We start from the raw sequence: 25,500 nt of genomic DNA on the forward strand, positions 1-25,500 counted from the left end.
CTAAGATGAGTCTGTTTGATAAGCATTTTAGTTCTGCACATGTCCTGGTTGGGAGATGCTGGCAGAGGATTCCTAATCCCACTATGTCTCTATTGTGCCACAGCTTCTGAAATGTTGACATATTAAGACTAACACAAACATTGAACTGCAAGTTTTTTAAGAGTTTAGAAAATAATGTGGGCTATACACCTTTATTCTTTGCTTTTTTTACTCACCATTTTTTTTTTCTCTCCTCAGTAAAAATGGGGGAATTGTCACTGGTCATTACTGTCAGAAAATGACAGCAGAGTTTTACAAGTATGATAGTCTCATCTTTAGGAACACTGAATCCCTACAATAGAATTTGTATGATCTTTCAGGATTTCTGGCAAGTGTTTTAGATACAAAGATTTACAGAGCAAAATTCTTCAGTTTTTATGAGTGCCCTTTGGCTGTGTCTTTAAAGGTGAAAAATAGCAACAATTTTACATGTAGAGAAGTTCCAACAGGAATATAAACTATTGCAAATTAATAAAGAAAAGGAAGTCAGATACAATTAGGTTATACCTAATTAATACCTAGGATTTGCCACATGAGTTGTAATTTTGCAGTAATTTTTACAGAACATGCTCCTTTTAAAGAGTGGTATTAACATAAATGTTTTACCTGCATGCTCAGATGATCACAGGCAATTGAATTTCCAAGTTCACAATGACCACTCGGCTGTGTCCATGTCCTTTGCTCCTCCACCTTGTGAACTAGCACTTGTTAGCATAACTCTCCGTGATAATTTAAGGCAGAGGTGTCCCAGATCTTAGCTGGGAGGATGGGTGTGCATAATTTTGTGTGGAGGAAGGCACGTGCTGGAAGACCTGATGCAGGTGTGTGCCTGTGCTCAAAGTGCAGCTGCGGTCAAGGGACTGCCTATGGCATGAGGATCAGCAGTCTCTGGTCCTAAAACCCCGTATGTGACTCGTTGGCCAGGCAAGACGTTGGAAGTGCATCTAGTACAGTGACAAAGGACTTGTCTGTTTTGGCCGGGTGGCTGCCTTGCCCCAGAACCTTGGAGGTACTTCACCGTACTGAGGATGAGTGATCAACCGCTGGAGCTTTGGCACCTCCACCATTTGCATTCATAAACCGATATTGCATAGGTTCTTTCTTCCAGAATCAAGATGAATCACAATGACAGGTTCTCTATTTATTTCGAGCTCACAAAATCAATTTGTTGTTTTATAGTAAAGAAAACTATAGCACAAGTGGTAATTCCATTTCTTTATTAAACTACCACATTTTGTCTCTTAAACTGAATTAGGGGTTTCATGCATTGTCAACGCAGGACAGTGAAGCCCTTTGTGTATCTTAAAGTCAAAAGAGGTGGTTTTCAAGTTTATTCCCATTAGGTTGCTAATATGGTTCAAACTTCATTTCCAGTGTTCACATCTGGGAATGATTGTGGTTTAGCTTGCACCAATTAAATGTGGGTTCCTGTACTAGGACTGACAGCAAGAATACCAATTAGTCCTTTAGTCTGATACTTTTTAGAGCAGTAGATGCTATTAAAGTAAGAACAGTTTATTTCCTATATTTCTACAAGCCAGTCATACCACACAGCAGTAGCCACAGTCAGCAACAGCAGCAGTTTGGCTCTGGGTACTAGCTGTACTCTGTTTTGCTCTTTTTTTACAGAGGGGCATTTCAGTGTTCCTTCCTAAGCCCATACTAGGATCATAGACTCATGTTTCTCACGGCCCCTTTTGTCATTTTCCAGAAAAATCCAACCGCCTGAGATCATAAACCTCCTGAACAACCACAAAACAGGATCTAATGCTAAATTCTTATGTACCCAGTCCAACCCTGGTCAGCCAGTCAGTGGAGACACTTATGTTGTGATAGGGAGATAAAAAAACTTTTTGGGTGCAGGTGCCTTCCTGGTTTAGCATCTCCATGCAAGCAAACAGGACCAACCCCTCGTACTTCATTTAAGTAACATGAATACTGACAGTAGCACATATACCACAGTTTTCAATGTTAGCAAATGAGTCCCAGGTTAAATAATGCAGCAGAATAAAATCTAGAAATAGTAGCAATAAAAAGGGTTTCTAATGTTTTAAAATGCAAACAAAATAGAACTAGTTTCATGGTTCCAAAAAACTGGTGAAAGCTTTTGTCTTTGCCTCATGCTTTAATGGAGAAGCAACTTTGACCCCTTCAGACACTAAATGAATTACAGTCTCAAGGGTTCTTGTGCAACAAGCATTGTTATCATCTCCCAATTGTCTAAATCTCTCTCTCTCTTTTTTATCTTATTTTATTTTGTTTTGTTTTATTTTATTTTATTTTATTTTATTTTATTTTATTTTATTTTATTTTATTTTATTTTATTTTATTTTATTTTATTTTATTTTATTTTATTTTATTTTATTTTATTTTATTTTATTTTATTTTATTTTATTTTATTTTTTTTACTGTGTGCCAGATGAAGTCAGCTTATACAGTGATCAAGCTGCTTTTCAGATAACCTGTACCTTGGGCTCTCTAGGTCCTCTTAGATCTATTAGCAATGTCTGCACAGATGCCTTCAACCTCTTTCAAAATGTACAAGTGCCTTACAGCAGCTTGCATTCACAGGTATAGAAGAAAAAAAAAAAGTAAAAAAGTAGATGAATTGGTGCTGGTACAGATTTATCTAAAAGCTTGAGAGGTATAGACCGTCTGGAGTACAGCTGGAACTGGAACCCAGGTGAACTTAGTTTAAGTCCTCTACCTGAATTTACATCTTTCCATGCATTTTAGAGATAAAATATGCAATGTATTATTGAAATTTGCAGAATAAAAACTATCTACCTGCCATCCCTAGTGTTTAACTTACACAAGTATCTCATTGTTGAATAAGGGAAATTCCTTCCATTGGTAGAAACACGGGAAAGCTCCCAGATCCATAGTCTTCCCTATCCAAGCAAACCCACCTATCCCTGTTTCCTCTGCATCTTTTCTGTTTTCAAATCCAGTGTTAGCCTGTTGGAAGCAAGGAAGACAATTTAGCCTATTCTCGTGAGGGTTTCAGTTTTACAACCTGTTAATTGCAGCCATCCATCTCTAGCATCATTTGAGTGCATGCTGATAAAAAGGTGACTATAAGCTCCACATCGCGCTTAGCTATGTGCTTCTTAACACGTATATCACTGAATTCACTTCAGCTCTTTTCCCACTCAAGGCATAGAGGATAAAGACAAATGAAGAAACAAACAAACAAACAAACAAACAAACAACAACAACAACAACAAACTTAGAAATGTGCTTGTCATTAGCATGAATGTTCTCAGTAACTTTTTGAGAGGGACGTCAGTTGAGACTGGATGAGATCAAAGAGCTTTAGGAAGCTGAAAATGTAGCCTTAGCACCACAAGTTACAGTGCTGACCCTTGCAGGGATAAGAACAATGTTGGCTCTTACTTCTCAGTGAGATGAAAGCTCCAGGACTGTTAAACTGGTCCCCAGCTGAAGTCACAAAGTATTCTCACACCATGAAACAGTAATTAACAAAAAGATGTGCACCTCACCATTGGAATACCCATCCACTATGATAAAAGGAGTGCTAAAAGACAGGGATGATGCTTGCTGTGTTCTGACATGACAGTCCCTTTCACAGAAAGCTAGAAGCCTTGCTGGTAGTCTCTATGCTTTTTCTTATTGAAGTGTGGCAGCGTGGCAGTCAATGGCTTTGTCTAGTTCCTCTCTCTCTCTCTTCTTTTTTCCTTTTCTTTTGTGGTTGAATTACCTGTTTTTCAGCTTTAAAATTTCTGTCTGTGCTGTAAAATAGAAATGGTTTCCAAGTCCAGTGTTATAAGGCTTGATTCCCATTGCTAAGGTAGGTTTACAGGAGTTTATATGCTTTCTTGGCACAACCATTAACAAGACAATTGTTTTAAAAATAATATATATATTAAAATTATTTTAGTGGATCTAACTAAGCAAAGTGGGTCTGATCCTCTCAAGAAACCATTATGGTGATTTTACTAGATACATCAGTAGAAAGAAATTCTTAAGAATTGCTGTGAAACCTGTCAAATCTCCGCCTGGTAAGAAAAATGGTCAAATGATCTTTTACACAGAAGGATTTTGTTCTGAACAGAAGGCAAAATATATTTACTAATTTTCATTTAGTCATTATATGGTACCTTTATTTGTTTCCTTCAGTCTCTATTTATAAACTTTGATAAATGTAATGTTCAGCAAATCACTGCACAGAAGTCTGTGAATTGCCAGTTGTTATATGCATCAATTTTAATAAAAAAATAATACTTTTTAATTATGGAAATACCTTGCCTTCACATAACATGAAATGTGTCTGCTGATGCCTTTGGTTGGAGCTCAGAATTAGGCAATTATGATGTGTCTACACTACTGTTTTAGTTTGAAAGCAAATGAACTAGGTGCCTTTTGAATGAAATTAAGCAGGAAGATAAATTTCAGGACTTCACCTACTGCATCCCAGTTGCAAAAGAGCATGCAGTCAATAAGGTGAGACCAGAGGTTATCTAAACTAAAACAAAACAAGAAACAACCTACCCCAAAACCTACTTCTCCCTCCCTCCCCAACTGTAGGTCAGGTGCTCATTACCAAGTGTTTTGCTGTAGAGAGCAGATTCTTTCTGCTGGCCCGCATTACTTGCTGATACAGATGTAGCCTGAGGAATTTTTGCAGCCTTGGTACAACTGAATTTCACACCACATGTCCCTTCCCCACGAATGCTCATAAATGTGTGTTTGTCTTGCGTGTGTTTTCAGAATCTTAATCTTGATCTGAATCCAAATTTAAAAATTTCTCATCCACGTGAAAAGATCTGAATATTCCAGATTTTTTGGATGTTCAAAGTAAGAGTTAGAACTCATCTGTGACACATCTATAAAAAGCATGTGATATGTTGCAAACTGAATGTATACAGAAGAGAGATGGCAATGATATGAAATGTCTTCAAATTAATTGTCAAGAACCGTGTTTGTCTTAATAATTTGGATACTAAACTTCCCTATCATAGCTGATGATATATCACTGAAGATTTCTATCTTAAAATTGAATGGCCTCACGGGGAAATAGATTTATTTTTTTTTCAAGGTAAGGATAAAAGCACTCTCCTAAGGCAGGTTTTATCTTTTTCATGGGTCATTATTCTCTTGTTCTGATGTTCAAAAACATCTTTCATCTGTGACTCAACAAGGCTTTCTAACCTCCCTTTTACAGTGGCAAACTTAATATACAGGTTGGTTATTTAGCAGAATGAGTCTGGATTTGCACATTTCATATTTTCCATTTATGCTAGTCCTTTTTTTAGAAAAAAAAAAATCACGCAGATGGCTTAAAAGTAAAACAAAACAAAACAAAAATCTCATTTTACAGCAATTTTAATTCTTTATATTTTTTTAGCATTCATCTTGTCTTCTATACTTGTTGTTGTTTTTGTGTTAGTTGGTGTTCTTCAAGGGATCAACTTGTTACATACAAGCATTTTCTGATACGGCATATTTCTTACAGCTTGAGATGGTGAAGAATCTGTAAGATAACGATTTTGTAACTATACCTCTATTCCCAGCCTCTTCTACCATAAAGTAAAATCCAGTTAGCTGTCAGCTGTACTGCTAGACTTTTTGCATTCCATAGATTTTCTAGCAACATCCAGCAGGTTTGTTTATCCTGCTTAATAGGCAGGATATCTGCCAGAAATCAACTCTAGGACCATTCTCACCTCCCATAGTAACGTTAAGACTAAACCTGAGCCTTCCAGTAAAATCAGGGAAAGCTCTGGAAAATACTTGATTTCTTGTGAATGGTTATACTAGTGGGTTAACAAGTTACAAAGTAAACCTACACAGGATGTCCACTGGGCTTTATTTATGGCTGCTCCCATAGCTACTGCTCTAACTGATGAAGAGATGTATACGTGGGGGTAAGTAGAAGACTCAAGTGCTCTTTGGTTACAATGAATACCAGACACTGACCATAAAACATGAGAAAGATGGCTGTGAGTGACTAGTTGAAGTAATTGAAATACATCTTTATAGCTTATTAAACTTAGGCAATAAATTCATATGAAATTTTACTTTCCACAGTACAGTCATAACTATATATATTAATTTTTCCAGTACATTTTGGAGAAGGAAATTTCCCAAATTCCTTTCTGTAGCCCAATAGCTGCCACGATAGTCTCTGGTTCAGTGTGAGGGACAACTGAGCTCTTCAGGAGATTTTCAGAGTAAGTGACTCTGTACTTTTTCAGACACAATTTATGTCTCATTTATGTCCTGGATAATTTGGCCTCCCATGATTAAGTGTCAGTGTGAGGCCACTTTTATGCTTATGCCTCGCATGCTCACTAATGCTTTCCTTAATGTACACACCAACTGAAAACAAAAAAGTGTTGCGAGATTGGCAGCTTCTACCTGGCTCACAGCTTGTGTAAAGTTAAGAGGATTTAAAGGGAAGAGGAGTTAAGAATTAAAATTTACATTATTCAAACAACATGTAGTCCACAGTCCTGAGTCTATTCTGCATGCTGCAGTCTGCTAGTTGTGCTGGCTTATGATTATTATTTTATTTTTTTCCGAACTATGTACCAATTGCCATCATTTAACCCAGAAAAAAAAGTGTCCAAAATGTAATTCATGAAAGCATTTTGTAATATACACTTGTTACTTCTTCTTTTTGGTGTGACAAGAAATCAGAGCGATGGAAAAGATTGTCTAAGCCTTGTAAATAATGAGCCTTCCTATTTTATGTTTACATGTAGGTAACATACGAAGATGACACCTTTACAGAGTATAAGTTCTATTAAGTAGTTCACTGCTGAAGATAGTATATAATCAGGTGCAATCAACTGCATTTATGAGGAAAGCAATCAGTCACAAAAACTTGAATGTATTCATTTTTAATTTAGTATCATAAACTTTTCATTGATCAGTTACTTTCTATACAGATATTAAAATAAACTGCAGTTTTAGCTGTTGTTTTTAGCACACAGTACATGAAATTACTAGAACAAAAAAAAATGTTACTTTACTGAGGAGAAAAGTTTCACCTGAATTTAGTGTTCATTTTACTGTTTTTCTTTTCCATTTTGTATCAGCGTGATATATTTTTAATGTCATTTTAATATCAAACTAACAGCTTTCTAAACATATTATCAAAAAGTTTGGCCACCTTCTATGTCTTTTACAGATCATTACAGGGAACTTTAAAGGTAGTAACAGTAAACAGTGCATATTTTTCATGTTGCAAACTGTCTGAAATGTTGCCAATAAAATATTTTTACTTAGCTTAAGGATTATTTTTTCGTTTGGGAATTTGTGCTAGAAGGTCTATATTCAAGAAAAGTTATGGCATTAATAATGTCATGGTATTAGTAATGCCCTTTGCAAACAGTGGTACAGCGTTGTGAAGGTCTTATGTTGTGTCCAAAGTATAATAATCCTGCAAGTTTACTAGCTAGAATTATATCCGTGTTCCTTCCATTGAGCTACAAGATTAACATTAAATTTTGTGTTTTATAATCTGAGAAAGATAGAAATGAAACATAAAGTTATTCTTAAGTCAGAAGAGAGTGGGGATTCAATTTTAATCTAAATTTAGTTTGAGGAAGTTTAAGTACGATGGGTTGAATATTTCTGGCAAATGATTAACTCATTAATGAACTAGTCAATATAAAATTATTAGTCCTGCACTTCTCTTCAAAGAGCGTCATTCAGAGCAGAAACTATGTAGTATATGACATATTATTTTATGCTGTCAATCAAAGGATTTTATTTTTTATAAAGTCCAATCAAGACTTCCTGCTACACAGAGGAGCAATTAGCTGGGGGAGATGTATTAAATCATACTCTCTGCCTTTCTATTCCCTGTTGTCCAAGTTGCATTGTTATGTTTGCTAAAAATAATGCAATTTATTTTAAATGTGTATGAATTAACCCTTTTTGTATAATACTACATACAAAAGTACCTGAGAGAAGCTAAGAAGCAAGCCTTCAAGAAGAGGAATTTTCCACGTTGATATTCAAAGCAATGATATGATTTATGGTTTTAAGGGAATGTCTCAGGACTTAGGACCATCCTCTCTCCTCATAAAGTCTAGATGGAGTTTCTTCCATTCACCTGGCACTTGCAGATGTGAGAGAAACAGTCTTCACAGAGGTCTTCAGAAAGTTCAATCTCAGGGAAGAGAAAACATGTACCAGTATATATCAGCATTGCTCCTACGCTTGCAGTTTGCGCTAATCCTGAATTATCAATTGGTAAACACAATCGGGACTGTGACAACTTTACAGAACTTGAATTTTTCTGGAAGGAAGGTAATAGGATGGCCTTGATTTGTTACACAGGAGCATTTTCCTGAATTCCACTCAACTTTATTTGGTTATGCAAAAATAATTATTTTGCCTTCATCATTCTCAAACAGTAAGTAGCAGATTCTATATCTTAATTATAGTACCTTAACATCAGATTAGGTCTTTCTATATGAGAAGGGGTTTTTTTTAATGCTGTTATGTCTGTGTTTTAGGATGAAAGTTTCAGAGTTTTTACAGTGTCAAATTAGCACAATTCTAAAGGCATTATACTTCATCAGTGTGGGTCACTTTATCAGTCACTAAATATGATTTTTTTTTTCTTAGGGGGTGGTGGTCCTTTGGAAACCCAGGAGTTGGACTTGATGATCCTTATGGGTCCCTTCCAACTCGGATATTCTATGATTCTGCTAAGTGAAGGGTTTTCTGCCTTTTCATTACATTTATTTGAGTATGTGGTACTTTCAGCAGTACGTCTATTTTTCCTTCTATTTTGAAGCGTTGCTTAGCACCCACAATATTTTAAATACTAAACAAGTACAGTGAAGTATAACTCTGAAAACATTGAAAAGGTGAACTCAAGTCAATTATAGATATATTCCATATCATCATAAAATAGCAAGTAGTTTCAGATTGCTGGAATTTAAACGCTAAGTGGGCTGTGTGATGTAGGCCCAGTGGTGCACTGGCTTTTTTCACCCACCCCATGTGGAGCAATATTTTGTTCACTGCCACTCAGCAGACAGAATTCACACAAATAGATGGCAATATCAGATTAGGGTGCTGATTTGCTACATTATTTTAATAGAGTTATTATTTTTTCCTTCATATTTCCCCTTGCTGTGACCTGCTGTAAGGGTCTCTAAGCCCAAAAGCTTATTTAGTTTTTCCTTCTTTATCAACTAGTTAAATAAAAGATGTCAAGTCTTCTTGCAAATCTTGCTTCCTATTTCTTAGGCCATCGTGGTTCAAAAGATTGTGAATATTACATCTGTATTATTATTTTTTTTTTTGCGTAATCTCAATTTTGAAATGCATTAATATTTCAGCTTTTGCTCCCTATGTAATAAATAATATTTTTCCTGTTGCTTTCATCATATTTGAGTCATTTGATCTGAGATTGGGGGATAAAAATTGTATTTTTATCCTTCCTACAGATTTCCTTTCCATATCTGCTGCCTTGGAGACTTAGTCTTTCTCCTTGGGTTATGAGAGGGTTACAACAACAATACAGTGAGGTTTGGTGGTTTGTTTTTTTTTCTGTCTTCTAGGAACTTCATGTGCAGTATGCATTTTTTTTTTTTTTCATGTTTAGAAGGTCACCTTTAATGTCTCTTTACACTATCCATGGGAAAAGATTTTTCTGATAAAGTTGCTGTGTCCCCTGCACTTTTACATTGGTCCTATTGCTTTGAAGAGGTGTGTTGTGCTATCGGCACTCTGGAGAGCTTTTCTGAGTATTTTATTCATTCTGCAGTTTAATGAGACAAAAATGTTCCCCCTATCTTCTCAGCTGATATTGAAATGCAGCACTATTAAAATAAACCCTACCTGGAAAGCCAGCATTTTGATTCTTGTTGATCATTCCTTTGAGTTTAAAATACGTTTTCTTGAGCATTTGCCTTGTGTGAATCTCTTGCTGAGTGACATCAGGCAGTCTATCTGCTTAATGTAAATAGGCAGCAATTAGGCAAACTTATTGATTCCACTCTACAGGCCCAGGGATTCATGGGCAAGGAGGTTGCTCCTCAGATAACAGGAAGAGTTTTAACTGGATTTTAGGTAGTGGAGCTTGAAGAACTGTTTTTTCAGTTCATCTTCCACTGGAAAAACAAAACAAAACCAAAAACCCTAGTGGTTAACATGAAATGAAAATATTTCAATATTATTTTCGGGACAAAATGCCAGAAGAAATTTGCTTTTTTAAATTCAAATCCAACTTCAAATTAAAATTATTCTCTTGTCTAGTATTTCTTCAAATTAAAGATTTCAAAATTAAAATGCATTGTACTTCAGAAAAAGTAGTATGACTTCTCTAGTGGGCCGTGTATTTTTTCAGTTGAGAATACTTCCTTTGGCATTGATGTTACAATCAAAAAATGTTGTCAGAAAGATGTCAAGCAGAAATCTGTCAGAACCAGATGATTTCAGGGTTACTGAAACACAGTCATCTCTTCCCTTTTCATGATTTAGCTCAGTATTCCCCCATGGCTTTACAGTCAGCCCACAGCTGGCAGCACCAAAGAATATCTTGTTATTCACTCAGGGTTTGCTGATTTAGCCTTGTGAAATTCAACTTGAGAAGTCAGAAAGAATATGAAAGCAAAACAGTTTGGATGAAAAAAAGTTTCAATTTCCTCTGTTATGAATTCATTTGTCCAAGTTGGACAAAAAACCTCCCTCTGCAAAGAAGCAGTTCTTAATACTGAGTTTCATCACTTCTGGATCTTCTCCCTTTGCACTCATGGAAGTAGATAGTTCATAATCTGCAATATATGTATGCTTACAGTATTTTCCTTTGGAGTATGGATTGCAGGCATTAATTTGGATCAACAACTAAGGCAATATCTCTGGAATCATTAATAACAGGTATTCTCAGAAGAAATGTTTCCTGAGGCATAAAACAAATACATAAAGAAAATGGAAGTGACATTGACATAAACAATTATACCTTCGATTTGTGTTGCATTAGTAACCTAAGGCAAAATCTAAAAACTTACAGAAATAGCTTGAATTCTGTGGACCTAGCCCATCTGCTGTCCATGAAATGTAGTCTGCTATAAAGCATTAATCACCCTACGTCTGGGAACTGTTTGGTGATATTCTTATCCTGGTCTCTCTTACTGACTAAGAAAGACAGTAGACAATGAGAAAAAGTAGAAAAAGGCAGGACAAGCTCTGCTTAAGCAAGCTAAACTGCCAGAAGAGATGCTCATTAAAACATGGTTTGACTGACTGACAGTTGATAAGGGGTTTTCAAGGTTGCAAGTTTTTATATATACCTATTTCCCTTTGTATTTCCAGCTGTAACTGAGCAAACCACTTTGAAGCTCCTCATTCTCTTAGGTTATTAATTTCATTATTAATTTCTCATAGGTTGTTAATTTCCATACTCTAATATTATGCAGTATTCTGTGTTGGAGAAGTTTTAGAGTGACAATGGAGTTTTGATTTTGTGTTAATGAATAAAATTATTAATCTATTTAAGTGGATATTATGAAAATGTTAGAGACAACAAGTTGTACATAAAGGAGACCTTTAATGTCAACATAATATTTAAATCTACCAGCTATTTTATTTGAATATTAAGTCTGCAGAGTCCTTGCTCTGAAAAATCTCTACTGGATGATTACTGCTTCACTAAGGGAAGAGTATGTTATTGAAAATTCAAGTTAAAAAACAGATTTTCACCTTTTAGAACTGCATTACATAATTACATAATGAAAAGGTGGAGAGGGAAGCACAGAGTAATAATGTACTAGACTGTGTGAAGTAAAACCAGTAAACAGAAATTATGAGACCAGGAGATAAAAAGTGATAGAAGAGAAGGTGGTACAGAAAGCTATACAGTACTAAAATGTCTGTAGAGGAATCTTTTGCAATTGAATGTGAATGTAATAATTGCAAATACAAACTATTAAAAAAAATCAAAATTATTTTCTAGATATGTAGACAAATGCTTCATTTTTTTTTCTTTCTGTTCCTCCAAAATGTATTCTGCTATCTTTCTTGATGTTTCAGTGTAGACGTCACCAACCTAATGATGCTGAGAACAGTTAGAAATGCTTTTTCTTGAGGGAATTTCAAGCTTATTTCTGTGTAGGTTGACATTTATATGTGGTTCACTCATCACAGTGGAAAATTAGGTTTGGATCACCAGGAGGTATCACCCAAAATAGAACAATTTTTACTTCAAGATGTGCTGTGGAAGGATCAATGCAAGTCCTTCTTGAAAGCCCCTCATTAATTATAGGTCAACTGAAAGCTCTGTAATTGCTAGTTCTAAAGTAACATTTTGCATTCCTATTCTGTGTTTGGAAAACACCAAGCAAAATGTGACTTCTATCCTGACTTATCATAGATAAACCTTTCACAGGATCCTTATTCAGCTTGCTTTTTTCTAAGACATAAGATCTCTAAGGACTGACTAAGGGTCAGAATTGTAGAAGCATGGAATGGTTTGGGTGGGAAGGGACCTTAAAGATCGTCTCATTCCAACCCCCTTCCATGGGCAAGGGCACCTCCCACTAGACCAGGTTGCTCAAAGCCCCATCCAACCTGGTCTTGAACACATCCACAACTTCTCTGGGCAACTTCTTCCAGTGTCTCACCACTATCTGAGTAAAGAATTTTTTTACTTATATCTAATCGAAATCTACATTTTTTTTAGTTTAAAGCCATTACTCCTTGTCCTATCACTACACTCCCTGATAAATAGTCCCTCCCCGTAAGTCTCTCTCATGAGAACTGAGAATGAGAAAGTACTTGTGCATATGTGAGACCTCTTGGGCTAATATTTAACAATCTTGTTTTTTTACCAGAAAAGACTAGAGCAAACATGACATCTAAACACAGACTTAGATTGAAAATTACATTAAAGAGAAGAAATAGGTATCGGTTTTCATCAATAGCATCATCATCCCTGTTTCTGTTTACAGAGACGCTTTGGAGAAGCTTGGTCATGAACTCTTTGTGATTGTCAAATTGACCCTGAATTATTATATGAAGACTGTGTATGAGTATTATCTGTACAAATGCATTCTATGTGTTGAATACACTTAACACTTGATTTAATAGTGTTCTCTCTGGAGTTTTTACTTTGTGCCAATAAACCAGACTTATTTAGAGCTGTTGGCTCTGGTCCACCATTTCCTTGTTAAATGTTTAGAATTTTTGTAAGTGTTGTGACCCTTTTGCCAATGCAAGTGATCCTAATTCTAGCAATTTACACTTGTCACTTTCCTTTAAACTCCATTACTGCACACTGAAATTCTACACAGAAAGGCTTAGAGACCATTTAAAAAATAACAAATCGGAGATAGAGGGATTTTGTCCCTTATGCCACAGTTGTTTATTTTATTAATTCTTGGTATTTTGGTTTTGTGTTGCAGAATTGTGACCTGACCCAGCAGAGTATCGTTCATATTGTTCAGAGTCCACAGAAGAGCAGTCAGAAGAACGATGACGCAGAAAATAAGCATGCTGGAGGCATTCTAAAAACCTTGGAAAGAGAATCTGAAAGTCTAACTCGCATAGATCTCAGTTCTAGCATCCTCCCATCACTGTCTGCAGGGTTGGCTGTTATTCTGGATACTACAAAACCCAGCATTTCTCTTCCTTCTGAAAAATCAGGTAAATCAGCAGTTTGGTACATTTCAATACACAGACTACACAGGCCCAAATTTGTAAGTTTCTTAGTGTGAACACTTGTATACTCCAGAGGAAAAAACATAATGTATGGTTTCTTTTGGCTTTTTTTTTCCTTTTTTTTTTTTAAAAAAAAAAAGCAACTGTATTAAAAGGTGATAAGCATCTGATGCTTCTTCTAGCAAAATAGTTTTGCTTAGTGGATAAACTCAGTGATTTCTTGTGTTGGTCCTATCTCTAATTTGTAATATGCTAATATTTTTACAAATAAGCTGGAAGAAAAAAAAAACCACGCACACACACACACACAAACAAAAACAAACAAAGAAAAAAGAGGTCTATGAGCAAGCAAAAAATAGTCCCTCTAAAATTTCCATAACAGAAGTTTCCATAACTAGAATGTTGGGCAACTTTTACGTTGGAAATATGTTGAATTCCCAATCTGTTGTAGTGTTTTCATACCTGTACACTTTATAAAAAATATTTCTATACAATGAGTTTCCTATTTATAAAAACATAGCTGGTACAAAATATGATGATGATTCATACTGTGGATTTGAGTAGTTCTTCGCCCACCAAATTATTATTGAGCATATTTTTTTCTTCATCGTGAGCAATCATCTGAGGCACAAGTTAAGTGTGGCAAATGGATTGTGCTGTAATATTTAAAGTGGTTTTGGAGAGATGTGTCCCAGTCAGAAGGAAATATAAGAATATCTTAGCTACTATTTTGATCTTCTCAGAGTAACCCCCTCCTACACACACAGTCTGACTAACACTGAAAACTGTTGTCCCCACTGAAGAAACATCATTCTGTGGAATACCAGGCTCTGAGTAGTGATCTCTGGTAACAGTCCATCAAAGATGTCTTTTTGGAAAGAACAATATACAAAATATCCCTTATACGTGACGTGGAAGATAATACCAAACATATAGGTCCAGAGAAGGGAAGATAATATGTAAGTATGACACAGAGATATCACTGTGACTAAACTGAACACAAAAATAGTCATGCTTAACATAACAGCTGCTAAAACTATTAAAATAATTTTTAGAGATTTTTTTAAGTAACTCATGCAGAAAATATACAATTCATGGGAGGGTCAGAGAAATGCTCCATAACTGACTTGATCAACCTCTCACTGCCAAGTAATGATGAATGAGTGCAGTTTACGAACAAATTAGTGCCCAGCTTAATGATCCATATCTCACATTCTGCATGAATAATGAGATAAAAGGGGTGCATTCCAATTTAAATCTGGTAAGCTGAGGACAGAGTTTCAGGCTGGGCCTACCATGTAAGTCAAGGCAAATGTGTGAGCTTCTTAATGCTACTTACTTATTTTTTCACTAAAGTACATGATATTTATGTGGACTTAAATAGTTGTGTTTGACTTTACAGAATATTTTATATATCTGTAAGGCATTTTAAACTTTGCTAATGTAGTGCATTTTTCCCGGACCTTACAAATTCTGTGAAGAGAAGTACCAACTGATAGGCATCTTCTGTTGCAGCAAATATTTTCATAGCAGAATGACAGCTGTGGGAAAAAAAATAAATTTTGAGAGTACATGTGAACTAGTTTTATCTCTGATTAAGTTAAACAGATTTTTTTGTCATACTGAAAAAAAAAAAGAAAAAAAAAAAAAAAGAGCCACCTGTCATGACTGACAGTTCTGCCTGGAAGGATATTAGTAACAAGTATTTTTTAAAGGCCTGTTATCTTCTCCTTGGCTTGTTATGACTCTCACAATGAGTACTTGACCTTTCCTCTGCTCTGCTCTACCACTTTTGTTCAATATGGAGGATTTTTATGGTTTTGTTGTTACCAGGACTTGTTGTGGGTTAGTTTGTAGTCATAAAATTCATTGAAGTAAGGACTAGTCTAGATTAAAAATGATCCATCAAGAAAAAAAAAAAAAGAAGAAAGAAAAGATAAATCATGAGTTTTTCAGTCAACTTTACTGTGTAGCAAGCATTTGTCTTGACACAACTGTGATGAGTAACAGTAGTGGAAATGAGTGGCTGAGGGCTGCATATGCCACCACTGCCACTTTCAATGATACTTATAAAGCTGTTCTTTTAGAAGGTGGATGGCTGTTGTGGTGATTTACCTAAAATAGAAACCTATCCAGTAAAACCAAGCATTATCTTTTCCTGTGTGTGAGAGATCACACACCATGAACGGAAGGCAAATTTAAACCTACAGTTTAGAGGCAGAGGATTGATTAATTGATTATTATTTAGTCTAACAAGCTACACAACTATTATTTAATTGTAGCAGTAACTGGTAAGAGGCCACATCTATTTCAGAAGTCTAAGGTATTTCTGTTTGTTACCATAGGATGCTGACACTATAACCCTTGCCCTGCTTTTGTTTTATTTTGCCCACTTTTGAATTATAAGGACAAAATTTTGTGCATAACTTTTGCATAATAAAAGCTTCTCTTAGAAGCTTTTTTTCAGCTTTTGACTGAAAAAATAGTATTTTTAAAGTATTTGAATTGAATACATGGAGTTCAAATTGTAGAATTGTATCAGACAATCCGGGAGAGAGAACTCTTGTTATATTGTACTGCTATTATGTAAGTACACTTATGTAGTATAGGCACTTATGTACTATAAACTGCTGCATTTGATCAGACAAAAGCCCTCATAGCCTAGCATCCTGTCTCAGATAAGGGTTATTATCTGAGAACACAACAGTACATCCTCTTCCCTGCTTGCCCCTCACCTTAGTGGTGAGTAATGAAACCAATCCTTGATTTGCCTGGAGAACCATCTTATAAATATTGTGTTTTCAATGTACAAAACACGTTTGTCCATGAGAAATTCAGAAGTTTGACAGTCCTTAACAGGCTGAAAAAAATATAAAAATTGATATAAATAATCTCTGCATCAAGGATTTCCATGCTTCCTCTCTTTTCAGAGAAAGGTAATAGCAATGCATTTTTTTTCTGTCTGATGAGTAACACCTTGCATGATTTCTAATGAGCATGTGAAAAAATCTCAGCACAGGACTTTCATCCTACTTCACCCTCATCTAATTTAGAATCTGCCCAATATCTCAGACACAGTGCTTTGATAAACAAGATATAAGCAAAAAAAACAATGATCCATAATAGTTGCATATCTGTAAATAAATGAACAATGTGGCCTGAGAAACACTGAATCTGAAAAACATAAGGGTTCCTATGGCCCATCAGCTGAATATAGGCATGCATCATGATCGTGGGTCCAAGAAACAAATGTGATGTTTGGGTGTATAAACAGGAAACTCTGAGTGGAGTGGGAGGTATGCTTTACCTCTGCTTCTGGCACTTGAATTGCTACAACTGGAATACAATGCACCATTTTGATGTCTAAACTTCAGGAAAGCTGCTGAAAAAAACCTGTTAAATGGTTCAAGGGAAGAGTCACAAGAAAGATACAAAAGGGCAGGTCATGATTGGCTCATACATGGTATAATAATGTGATGTCCATGGGAGTGAAAATATAACGGGAATCTTTGATCTTATAAGACATTTGGGGGTTTAAGCTTTCACTGAAACTGAAAGCCATTGAATATAAATAACACACATGTATTTTAAGTTGCCAGGAAATTAACCACTGATGTAAATTATCCTGGCTTATAGTGAATTCTCCATATTTGACCATTTAAAAATAAATACAGGCTTTTATTTATTTATTTATTTATGCCAAGCAAATCCATAACCTCAAAAAACAAAAAACAAAAAAAAAAAAACAAGTTAGTCTGACAACATTTGTTTTCTGTAAGCTTATACTGATGTTGTTATCTACTTAATTCCTGGGTTAATCCATTATAAATGGTTTTATTATTTTGTCTGGATCTATTAATGTGCTTGTCATTATTCAGCTCTTTCTCTTTACAACTTTTAAATAACACTTATCTGGTCAGTTCCCTAGCATGTGCTGGTGTTCTTTAGCTAGCCTTTTAAAAATACTTGCATGCTTCTTGCAATTCTTCTCTGTCCCCTTATGTTTCCTTTTTTCACAGAAGAGTAAATAAGCTACTGGTATATATTGACTTAGGTGGGCCAAGCTGTAAATTCTAGCAAAAAGAGCAATTGATTCTCTTCCAGCGAGTTAACAAAATGCTTTGCCAAAACTTAACACTGGTTAAAACCTGCTGTCCTTGCATATAATACAAATACAAGTTAGAGCAGGTAAAAGGGTCATTAGCAAAACCTCAGTGTTGTTAGTGTTTAAAAACATAAAGTGATAAACTCTTTTCAGGTCTATGTAAAATCCGTTATGTGAAAGACACAGGCAGAAACTTTTAGAAGGAAGATACAGAACTTAGGGTTTGGTAGTAAGAACTGTGCATACTTCCAGGAAAAGCTCTGATGAAACAAAAAATAAATAAAAAATTAACTGAGGGTATTGCCGACAGTGTATGAACGCTTTTTAAATAGTATTCTGTTGATAGTATATTGACATTTCTGTGCTCTGTAATTGATATTATTTTTTATTATGATTCTTTTAATCAAAAAGCCTAAGAGGATAAGATTTTTTGTGTCGGGTTTGTTTGAAGTAGATGAGTAAATGAGCTCCTGAAGTATTTTAAAATTACTTAACATTTTTTCTAAAACTTACGCTGTCAAATTAATTCCAGATCAGGGAATGGGATGATGTACATCTACACCTCCTCATTTTAATGTGGCATTAGAATGAATACCCCTAGAATGAAAAGTACAATTGCAGCTTTTTCTTATCCTCTTTTTGAGAATGCCATCAAAATGCGAGCGCTGATCCATCCAAAATGGCCTCTAGCACCAAAAGAGCATCTGTATTGATACCCTCAGACATGGAGCTCTGTAAGCGCTTAGCAACTGAACTAGACAAAACTAAGACAAGTACAACAATGAGCTTACTTTCCCATGACCTAATTTTGCTTTGCTGCATCATGAAACTAAATGTCTACAAATTTACTCTTCCCTTAGAAAAAAAGAAAAGTATTCCTCAAATTTCTCTGCTTTCATTTAGCTACATTTTTAAGTGGGAAATTAATCAGTGTAAAGATTTTTTCCCATGGCATCTTTGTGCAAATCATTCATGGATTAATTATAAAATAAATTAATGAATTAAATGTACTTTAGATCCTTTGTATTGTAAATCAATAGTTTGAGGAGGGGACTGTTTAATTTGCATTGTGTAATTAGGTCCTTTTTTTTCCAGAGTTATCCAAATCTTATTCTAAAAACAAGTGATCAGAGTACTTACACCAACCTTTCTTAAATGTCTTGAAATATTAATACACCATTTAAACGTGGTGACATGGTTCCTAGAGTAGTTCTTTAGACAGACATTCATTTGAACAAGATTCATATTGCTGTACAAGAAAGAGTAATAAATTATTTCATATGCAACCAATGTATTGTTTCAGTAGACACTTTTAAGTAACTATTTAGGTTACTATGGTATTTTCAGATTTGGTGCACTGAGAGTTTACTTTTGTATTAGGATTAAACCACTTTTGATGGAAATGAAAATGAATTATGCTGCATATTGTGATTTAGTCTACATTTGATTCAGAGTTTTTAAAATGCATTGTTTTACAAACTTTTAAATATGAAATGCAAAATCAATTTGAGGGTCAATCTATATCCTGAAAAGGAAAGGAACTAATTTACTTATTTTAGAAAAGCAGAACAAAGTACCAACTCAGCAATAATGTACTAGTCCTGATTTTGACAAATACTTTCTGGGAAGCATGGCTGCATTTGTCTTCATTACACACTGGGTGAATATACTGTATGTACAATTCAGTTGAAACTGAGCAGAAATCACTGTGATGGAGTATTTAGAAGACTGATAAATAAGGCATATTTTAAACTTTAAAAGAAAACTTTACAGAGTTCATGCATTAACTGCTCATTTTGGTTATCTCCAGCACATTGTTAATAATTAGCACCATGCATTCATTACATATACAAAACAACTTAACTGTTAGAACATATATCCTAAATTTTCTGTCAGTATACAGTACCATGGAGCTGATGCTTATGTGCCTTGTAATCACCGAAACTGAGATGATCAGGCCTGAAATCTCTTTGTCAAGAGATTCTGGAACAGAACTAGAATTGTTTTCCTTCCTCTCCATCTTTCCTGCACATGCTTGATGTTTTTATACAATTTGTTCACTTAACAAAAGGGACATCCCTTACTGCTTACCCTTCCTGGGTATTCCATACCTGCAAGGTGTTCTGCCCATTTGCAGTATCGTGTGCTTCTTTGTTTTGTTTTGCAAACTTTTGTCCCTTGGATGCCTCCTGTGCGCAACTATACACATCTTTATCCCTTTGGTGATCACACTGATATATATTTAACACAAAATGCTTATACATTGTGCCTGAATGTGTCATCACAATGTTACAAGATGCTTTTCAGAGGTAACTATATTTTGAGTATGTGCATCTGAAGTAGGAAAATCCAGGTGTGTACTAAGAGAAGAGTATGACCATAAACTCTTCATATACTCTTTTTATATAGTGCAGTGAGATTACATTTCATTTTAAATCAATCTCACTAAATATTTGCTCTGTACTGAATGAGAACTTCTTTGAAGTTTTTAATGAGTTTCCAAACTGATTGGCAAATGTTGCATTGCAGAAGTTCTCAAACTGTGATCCATGTTTGAAGCTCTGAAATCCAGAATGGTATTTATTGGTGACCAATGGAGATAATGGTCATGGTGATCTAGCTACACTTACTCATTTTCAGCTGCTAATATATACTAAAATCCTATCTGTATATATGTTAAATTTTGCCTCTTGATTAGCTGCTGTATTTTATTGGTGGATGCTATATTACTATGTTTGGAGGTAAGGGCATATAAGTCCATAAGAAAGTGCTTCCAGTTAAAAGTTATTCATAGCATCATAATGTTTCTGAAACAATACTCTATTTTTGATGCACAGCATAGAAGAGGTTTTGTGGATACAAGTCACATCTCAGACAGAAAAGAGCTGTTCTACGAGATCAAACCAATTGTCTATCTCAATCTAGTTCTTCTTTTTCAATACTTACCTGTTTTGTATCCAAAAGAAAGCAAGTGTCCATATTATATAATGTTATATTTAGAGGAGAATTTCTTTTTGCGAGTAATCACCCGTCTGATTATCCTTCATGTCTACTATCTGGGTAAGTTGACAAGAACAATAATGGCGTTCCTTAATTTGACCTTCTTTGAAACAGCACTTCCTAAACAATCTCGAATGTCAATTCATGGGTTATAATTGGAGAACAGAGAGAGAGTTTTCACCCCACCAATTAACTGTTGCTAATTCTGTCAGAACTTCTTTTAAAATAGCTAAGCTTAAGAAAAGTATTCTGGTTATTCTGCTTCCAGTAGTGTTATAAAAAAATTGTCATTACAAAGTCCTTGGAAATTTGTTCGTATGTGTATTGCATCTCCTGATAGGGTTATTAACCCTTGACAGCTCACTGCTGCAATACTTCCAAGTTCTCTATATAAAAATTGATATCCCTTCTTCACCTTCGAGCAACAGCCAAAAGTGAATTTATAAGACATTAGCATAATGGAACCTTTTCAATAAAATGATAAATTGAGTCCATTTCAGAAAACAGAACACACAGTTGATAATTTATTGCTGTCAGTGCCATGCTGGAGACCTCATTCGTATCATATGCTTTTAACACTGATGAGAACAGTGCCATTTTCCCACACCTTGCATGTCTGTGAAATTCATTTGAGAGGAGAAATGTTCTTTTCTAATGGAGCCAAAAGCACTTCTGGGAATGCTCATCCTTACATGACATAATTATCTCTCATGAACGTGTCTAATTACTTTATTGTTTTTAAAGGCCCTTTCATGTTAATTGAAGCCGATAACATTTTCTAACTCCCCTGTGTCAGGGGGTAGGGTGGGAACACTGATGTGTCCTTGGAATGTGTTTTTTTTTTTATGGGTGACAGCATAGATGGACTTTCTTCTGCAAATACAGAATTTGCATCTTTATGCCATCAGCTGGAGGTGACATTCGTGGGTCAAAAATGTTCTGTGTTTATTAAACAAAACCATTCATGTTGTGTTTTCCAAAACAATTGCTGGCATGAATTAATTACTGATGCTACAGGGAAAAATAGGAAAATAGCACTTCAAAAGCACCTTTCCTACGTGGAAACACCACAATAGAGATGCATTGTGATTATTTTTTAACAGAAAGAGTCCTATTATGAGGCACACATGAAAAAATGCTTTGTTTAAATGTGATTAAAAACCAGTAGTTTCCACTACTGTGAGGCTTAGTGTTAGCACGTGGTTTCTATGACAAACTCTTTCTGCTCAACATGACATGAGACATATTCTTCTCTCAAATCACATGCTTGAGTTTCATTAATGTCATTGGGAGTTCTGTGCACACAGCAAGAAAAGAGGGAGAACAGGCCTATTAGAACAGCTTGATCTACAGAAATTAATTACATGGAACAGATAGTTTAATAAATTCTATTGATACTAGAAGATTAAAAATAGCCATCCAAAACTTACCCTGCTCTCTCTTTATAAAGAAAAATAGCTTCAATGGTACTAAATTCAAACTTCTGTGAAAGAAAAAGATCATTGCATTTGGCAGAAGACAATTCTCTCTCTCTCTCTCTTTTCTTTAAAAAGAAAATAATGGTTGTGGCAGGATAATGGGCAGTTCATTCAAAAGATTTAATTCTTATTCACAGAAAAGCAGAATAAAACTCAGTGCAGTCTCTTGCATTGCTTTGCCAAAAAGTCTTTACAATTTTGCCCTCAGCTTTTTTAAAGTGAAGGTTTCACATTTCCATTGCTTTCTGGGTGATTGTTGTTGGAGATGCTAAGGCCTGCATGTCCATGCAGGCTCCGTTTCAGAGCCAGAGACTGCCAACTCTGAATCCAAGAGGACTTCAGTTGTTTTCTTCATCCTTTGTTTTGTCAAGGTTTTATTTTCTCTTTCTTTTTTTTTTCTTTGTTGTTTGTTTGTTGTTGTGTTTTTTTTGTTTGTTTGTTTGAGAATACCTGATCACAACACCTGAGATTCTATCAGTTTTATGTAGATTTCCAAAAATTCCTCAGTGTAGTATTTTTTCCCTACTCCGAGCTATGTTGAACCCTGTGATTAAACCTTGCTTGTGCTTATGCATTCTTCTTGTGAGTGTACTGCCTGCATTATGCCTACCAGCTAAGCTTATTACCCCTGTGAAACAAAATGGAGATCCACCCTTGCAAACAACCGTTGCCTTATCTAGTTATTAAATATTTTCTACGTTTCTGTATGTTGATATTCTATGGCACCTACTAACATTGGTTAGACTTTAATTTTAAGAGAAAACTGGATTGAGGTGGGAGCATTTGTGATCATATTATCAAACTGAGGAAAAAAAATGAAGAAATGTTGTCTTCCTTCATTTGCCTTCCACTTATTAGACAGAATGATACAGTGGCCTGCATGTGAAACTGTCTGGAGTATTTCTGAACTGAATTATATCTGCTGTAGCATCATTTTTTGAGAAATACTATGTCAGAATCACAGTTTCTTTAATGAGGTATCAAGGGTCTGGAAGCTGATATTTAATGTTTAACCTTAATATTCTAAACTAGCATTTTTGAATGCTAGTTCAAAAAAGCATTAATTTTTGTTTTCACTGATACACCTGAAACTGTATCCTATAAGCTTGTCTGTACTGTTGACATCTATGTGGGTATTCAGTGTGAGGTCTTTGACCTTGAGAACATGTCAGGTTCTGATTTAGCAGTTATATCCAACTGCTTCTGTAACTGGTATTTGCAGCTGAATGCTTCAGATTTACCGTTGGCAGTCTCTCCACCTGCAATGCTTTCTGCATTTCAGGAGTAGATTACTTGTAACTAAACTTCCACTTTATATGCAAGCCCATATGGTCCACAGATTTGTAAATATACATATATATATGAATACATATATTAGATTTGTAAATATACATATATATACGAATATATATATTTTGTATATTCTTATATTTTAGCTACCCTCCCACTCAGCAAAACAAAGATTAAGAAGTCAAAAGTGGCAGCTGCATCCTGGAGCAAAGTGTCCCAAGGAACTCCAAGAGCCAAAATATTTGCTGAGCACTAGTGTTCTCTGTCCAAGCTTCTATGATGCCCTACTGGTGCAACAGTCAGTTTTATGGCTCTTGGCATTTCCCTGTCAAAAGACAGGGAGAACAAAAAAGGAAAAAACTTATGGTTGTGGGGATGAGGGCTTGGAGTGTAGAGTGGGGTGGGGGCAACGGCAGGTTATCATCATAGTGTTGAGTCTGTTCACTATGTACTATGTTCACTGGTGTTCAGCTTCACGTAACACTGCACCACTTATCAAGGATTTTATGATAAAGCTCTCTGTCCTGGTTTCCAGTGCTGGCTGACATTATCTTATTGTGTATTTGGTATGAAAATGGTTTAGCCAAAATTTAAACACAGATCACAGAATCACAGAACCACAGAATGGTTGAGGTTGGAAGGGACCTCTGGAGATCATCTGGTCCAAACCTCCTGCCAAGCAGGGTCACCTGGCACATGTTGCACAGGAGATCAAAAGTTTACTTGACCATCCAAAGTATCTGAAGCTCTGATTCCTCTTTTACTTCACCATTCTTCCTTCTTTAGCTTTGCCACACAACAACAACAACAACAAAATACCAAGTATATACAACTGGAAGAAAACTCCACCTGGCAACTAACAATCAGTTGGTTTCTGGTTCAAAGCTACAGTACTTGGCATCAGAATTTTTATCTACTGTAACCATTTGCAGCCGTCACAATTTTTTTTTTGAAGTAGATGAAGCAAACATGGATAAAATCAGAACTGTAGATATGGCCAGCTGAGGACCCTGATTAACATTGTCAGGGACTTCTCCTAAGAAGATTTTAGTTTCTTGAAAAGAATGTTGTGCTTATGCTAATAATAATGCAATAAGTAGCAAAATCTCCACTATCTTCAGCTGTGCAAGGGCAAGACCTGAATTCAAGATTTCATGCATATTAGTGATTATGGATATTTTAATTTTACATCTCAAGTTACCCAATTTGTTGTGAATTACTATAGTTTTCTTGTACTGGTTTCTAAACCATGCTGTAACATTGTCCACAGCGATTTTTAACTTGATAAGAACATAACACTGGCCATAGCTGAGCTGATCTTTGGCCTATCTTGAGCAATATCTTCTTTAAAACCTCAACCATTATGAAACAGAGATGCCAAATTTTTGTTTCAAACAGAAATGTTACCTGTCTTCCACATTCTGTTTCTTAAGCTGTAATAGGGACTTTTCGGGTGTACTTAATTTAGCAGTATGAATGTGAATAAATACATTTTATTTCTGCCATCCAGGCACAAAGAAGTAGAGTACCTTTTGAATAGGCATCAGAAAGGTGATTTTCAATCTCCCAGTCACTATGCGTTTGACCAGCAACTGGAGATACATGAAATAGCTTCATTAAGTATTGTCATCTGTAACAAGAGCTTTCATTCTGCCAATTCTCCTTGATTTCTTTCTATATCTCATTTTACTATCCCTGTTCTCCTCTAGACCTCTGAAGTCCAGGTACTGAAATCTCTTTCTTTGGCTGAATGGCTTTCTCTTTTTTCATTCAGTATTTTCATTCATTCGTGTTATCAAGAACGTATCTTATTCTCAGAAAAGAAAATCTCAACGGATGATGTGATTAAAACTCCTGAAACTGAGTTACATTTGTTTCTGAGATATTTATTGGTCTATCATGTCAGTCAGATCTCCAGAGTACAGGATGCTTCTTATCTGTTAT

The 25,500-nt window shown here is 35.4% G+C and overlaps 1 protein-coding gene across 1 annotated transcript in view; it reads left to right on the forward strand.

Moving 5' to 3' along the window:
• Positions 1-25,500, forward strand: part of PRKN (parkin RBR E3 ubiquitin protein ligase) — a 621,897-nt gene that overhangs the window by 90,827 nt on the left and 505,570 nt on the right. Inside the window, 1 exon segment of the mRNA XM_080584783.1 lies at positions 13,428-13,668. Within this exon segment, the coding sequence (XP_080440909.1) occupies positions 13,428-13,668 (241 nt within the window).

This window comes from Anser brachyrhynchus, assembly GCF_964034855.1.
Source record: "Anser brachyrhynchus genome assembly, chromosome: 3".
NCBI classification, from domain to species: domain Eukaryota; kingdom Metazoa; phylum Chordata; class Aves; order Anseriformes; family Anatidae; genus Anser; species Anser brachyrhynchus.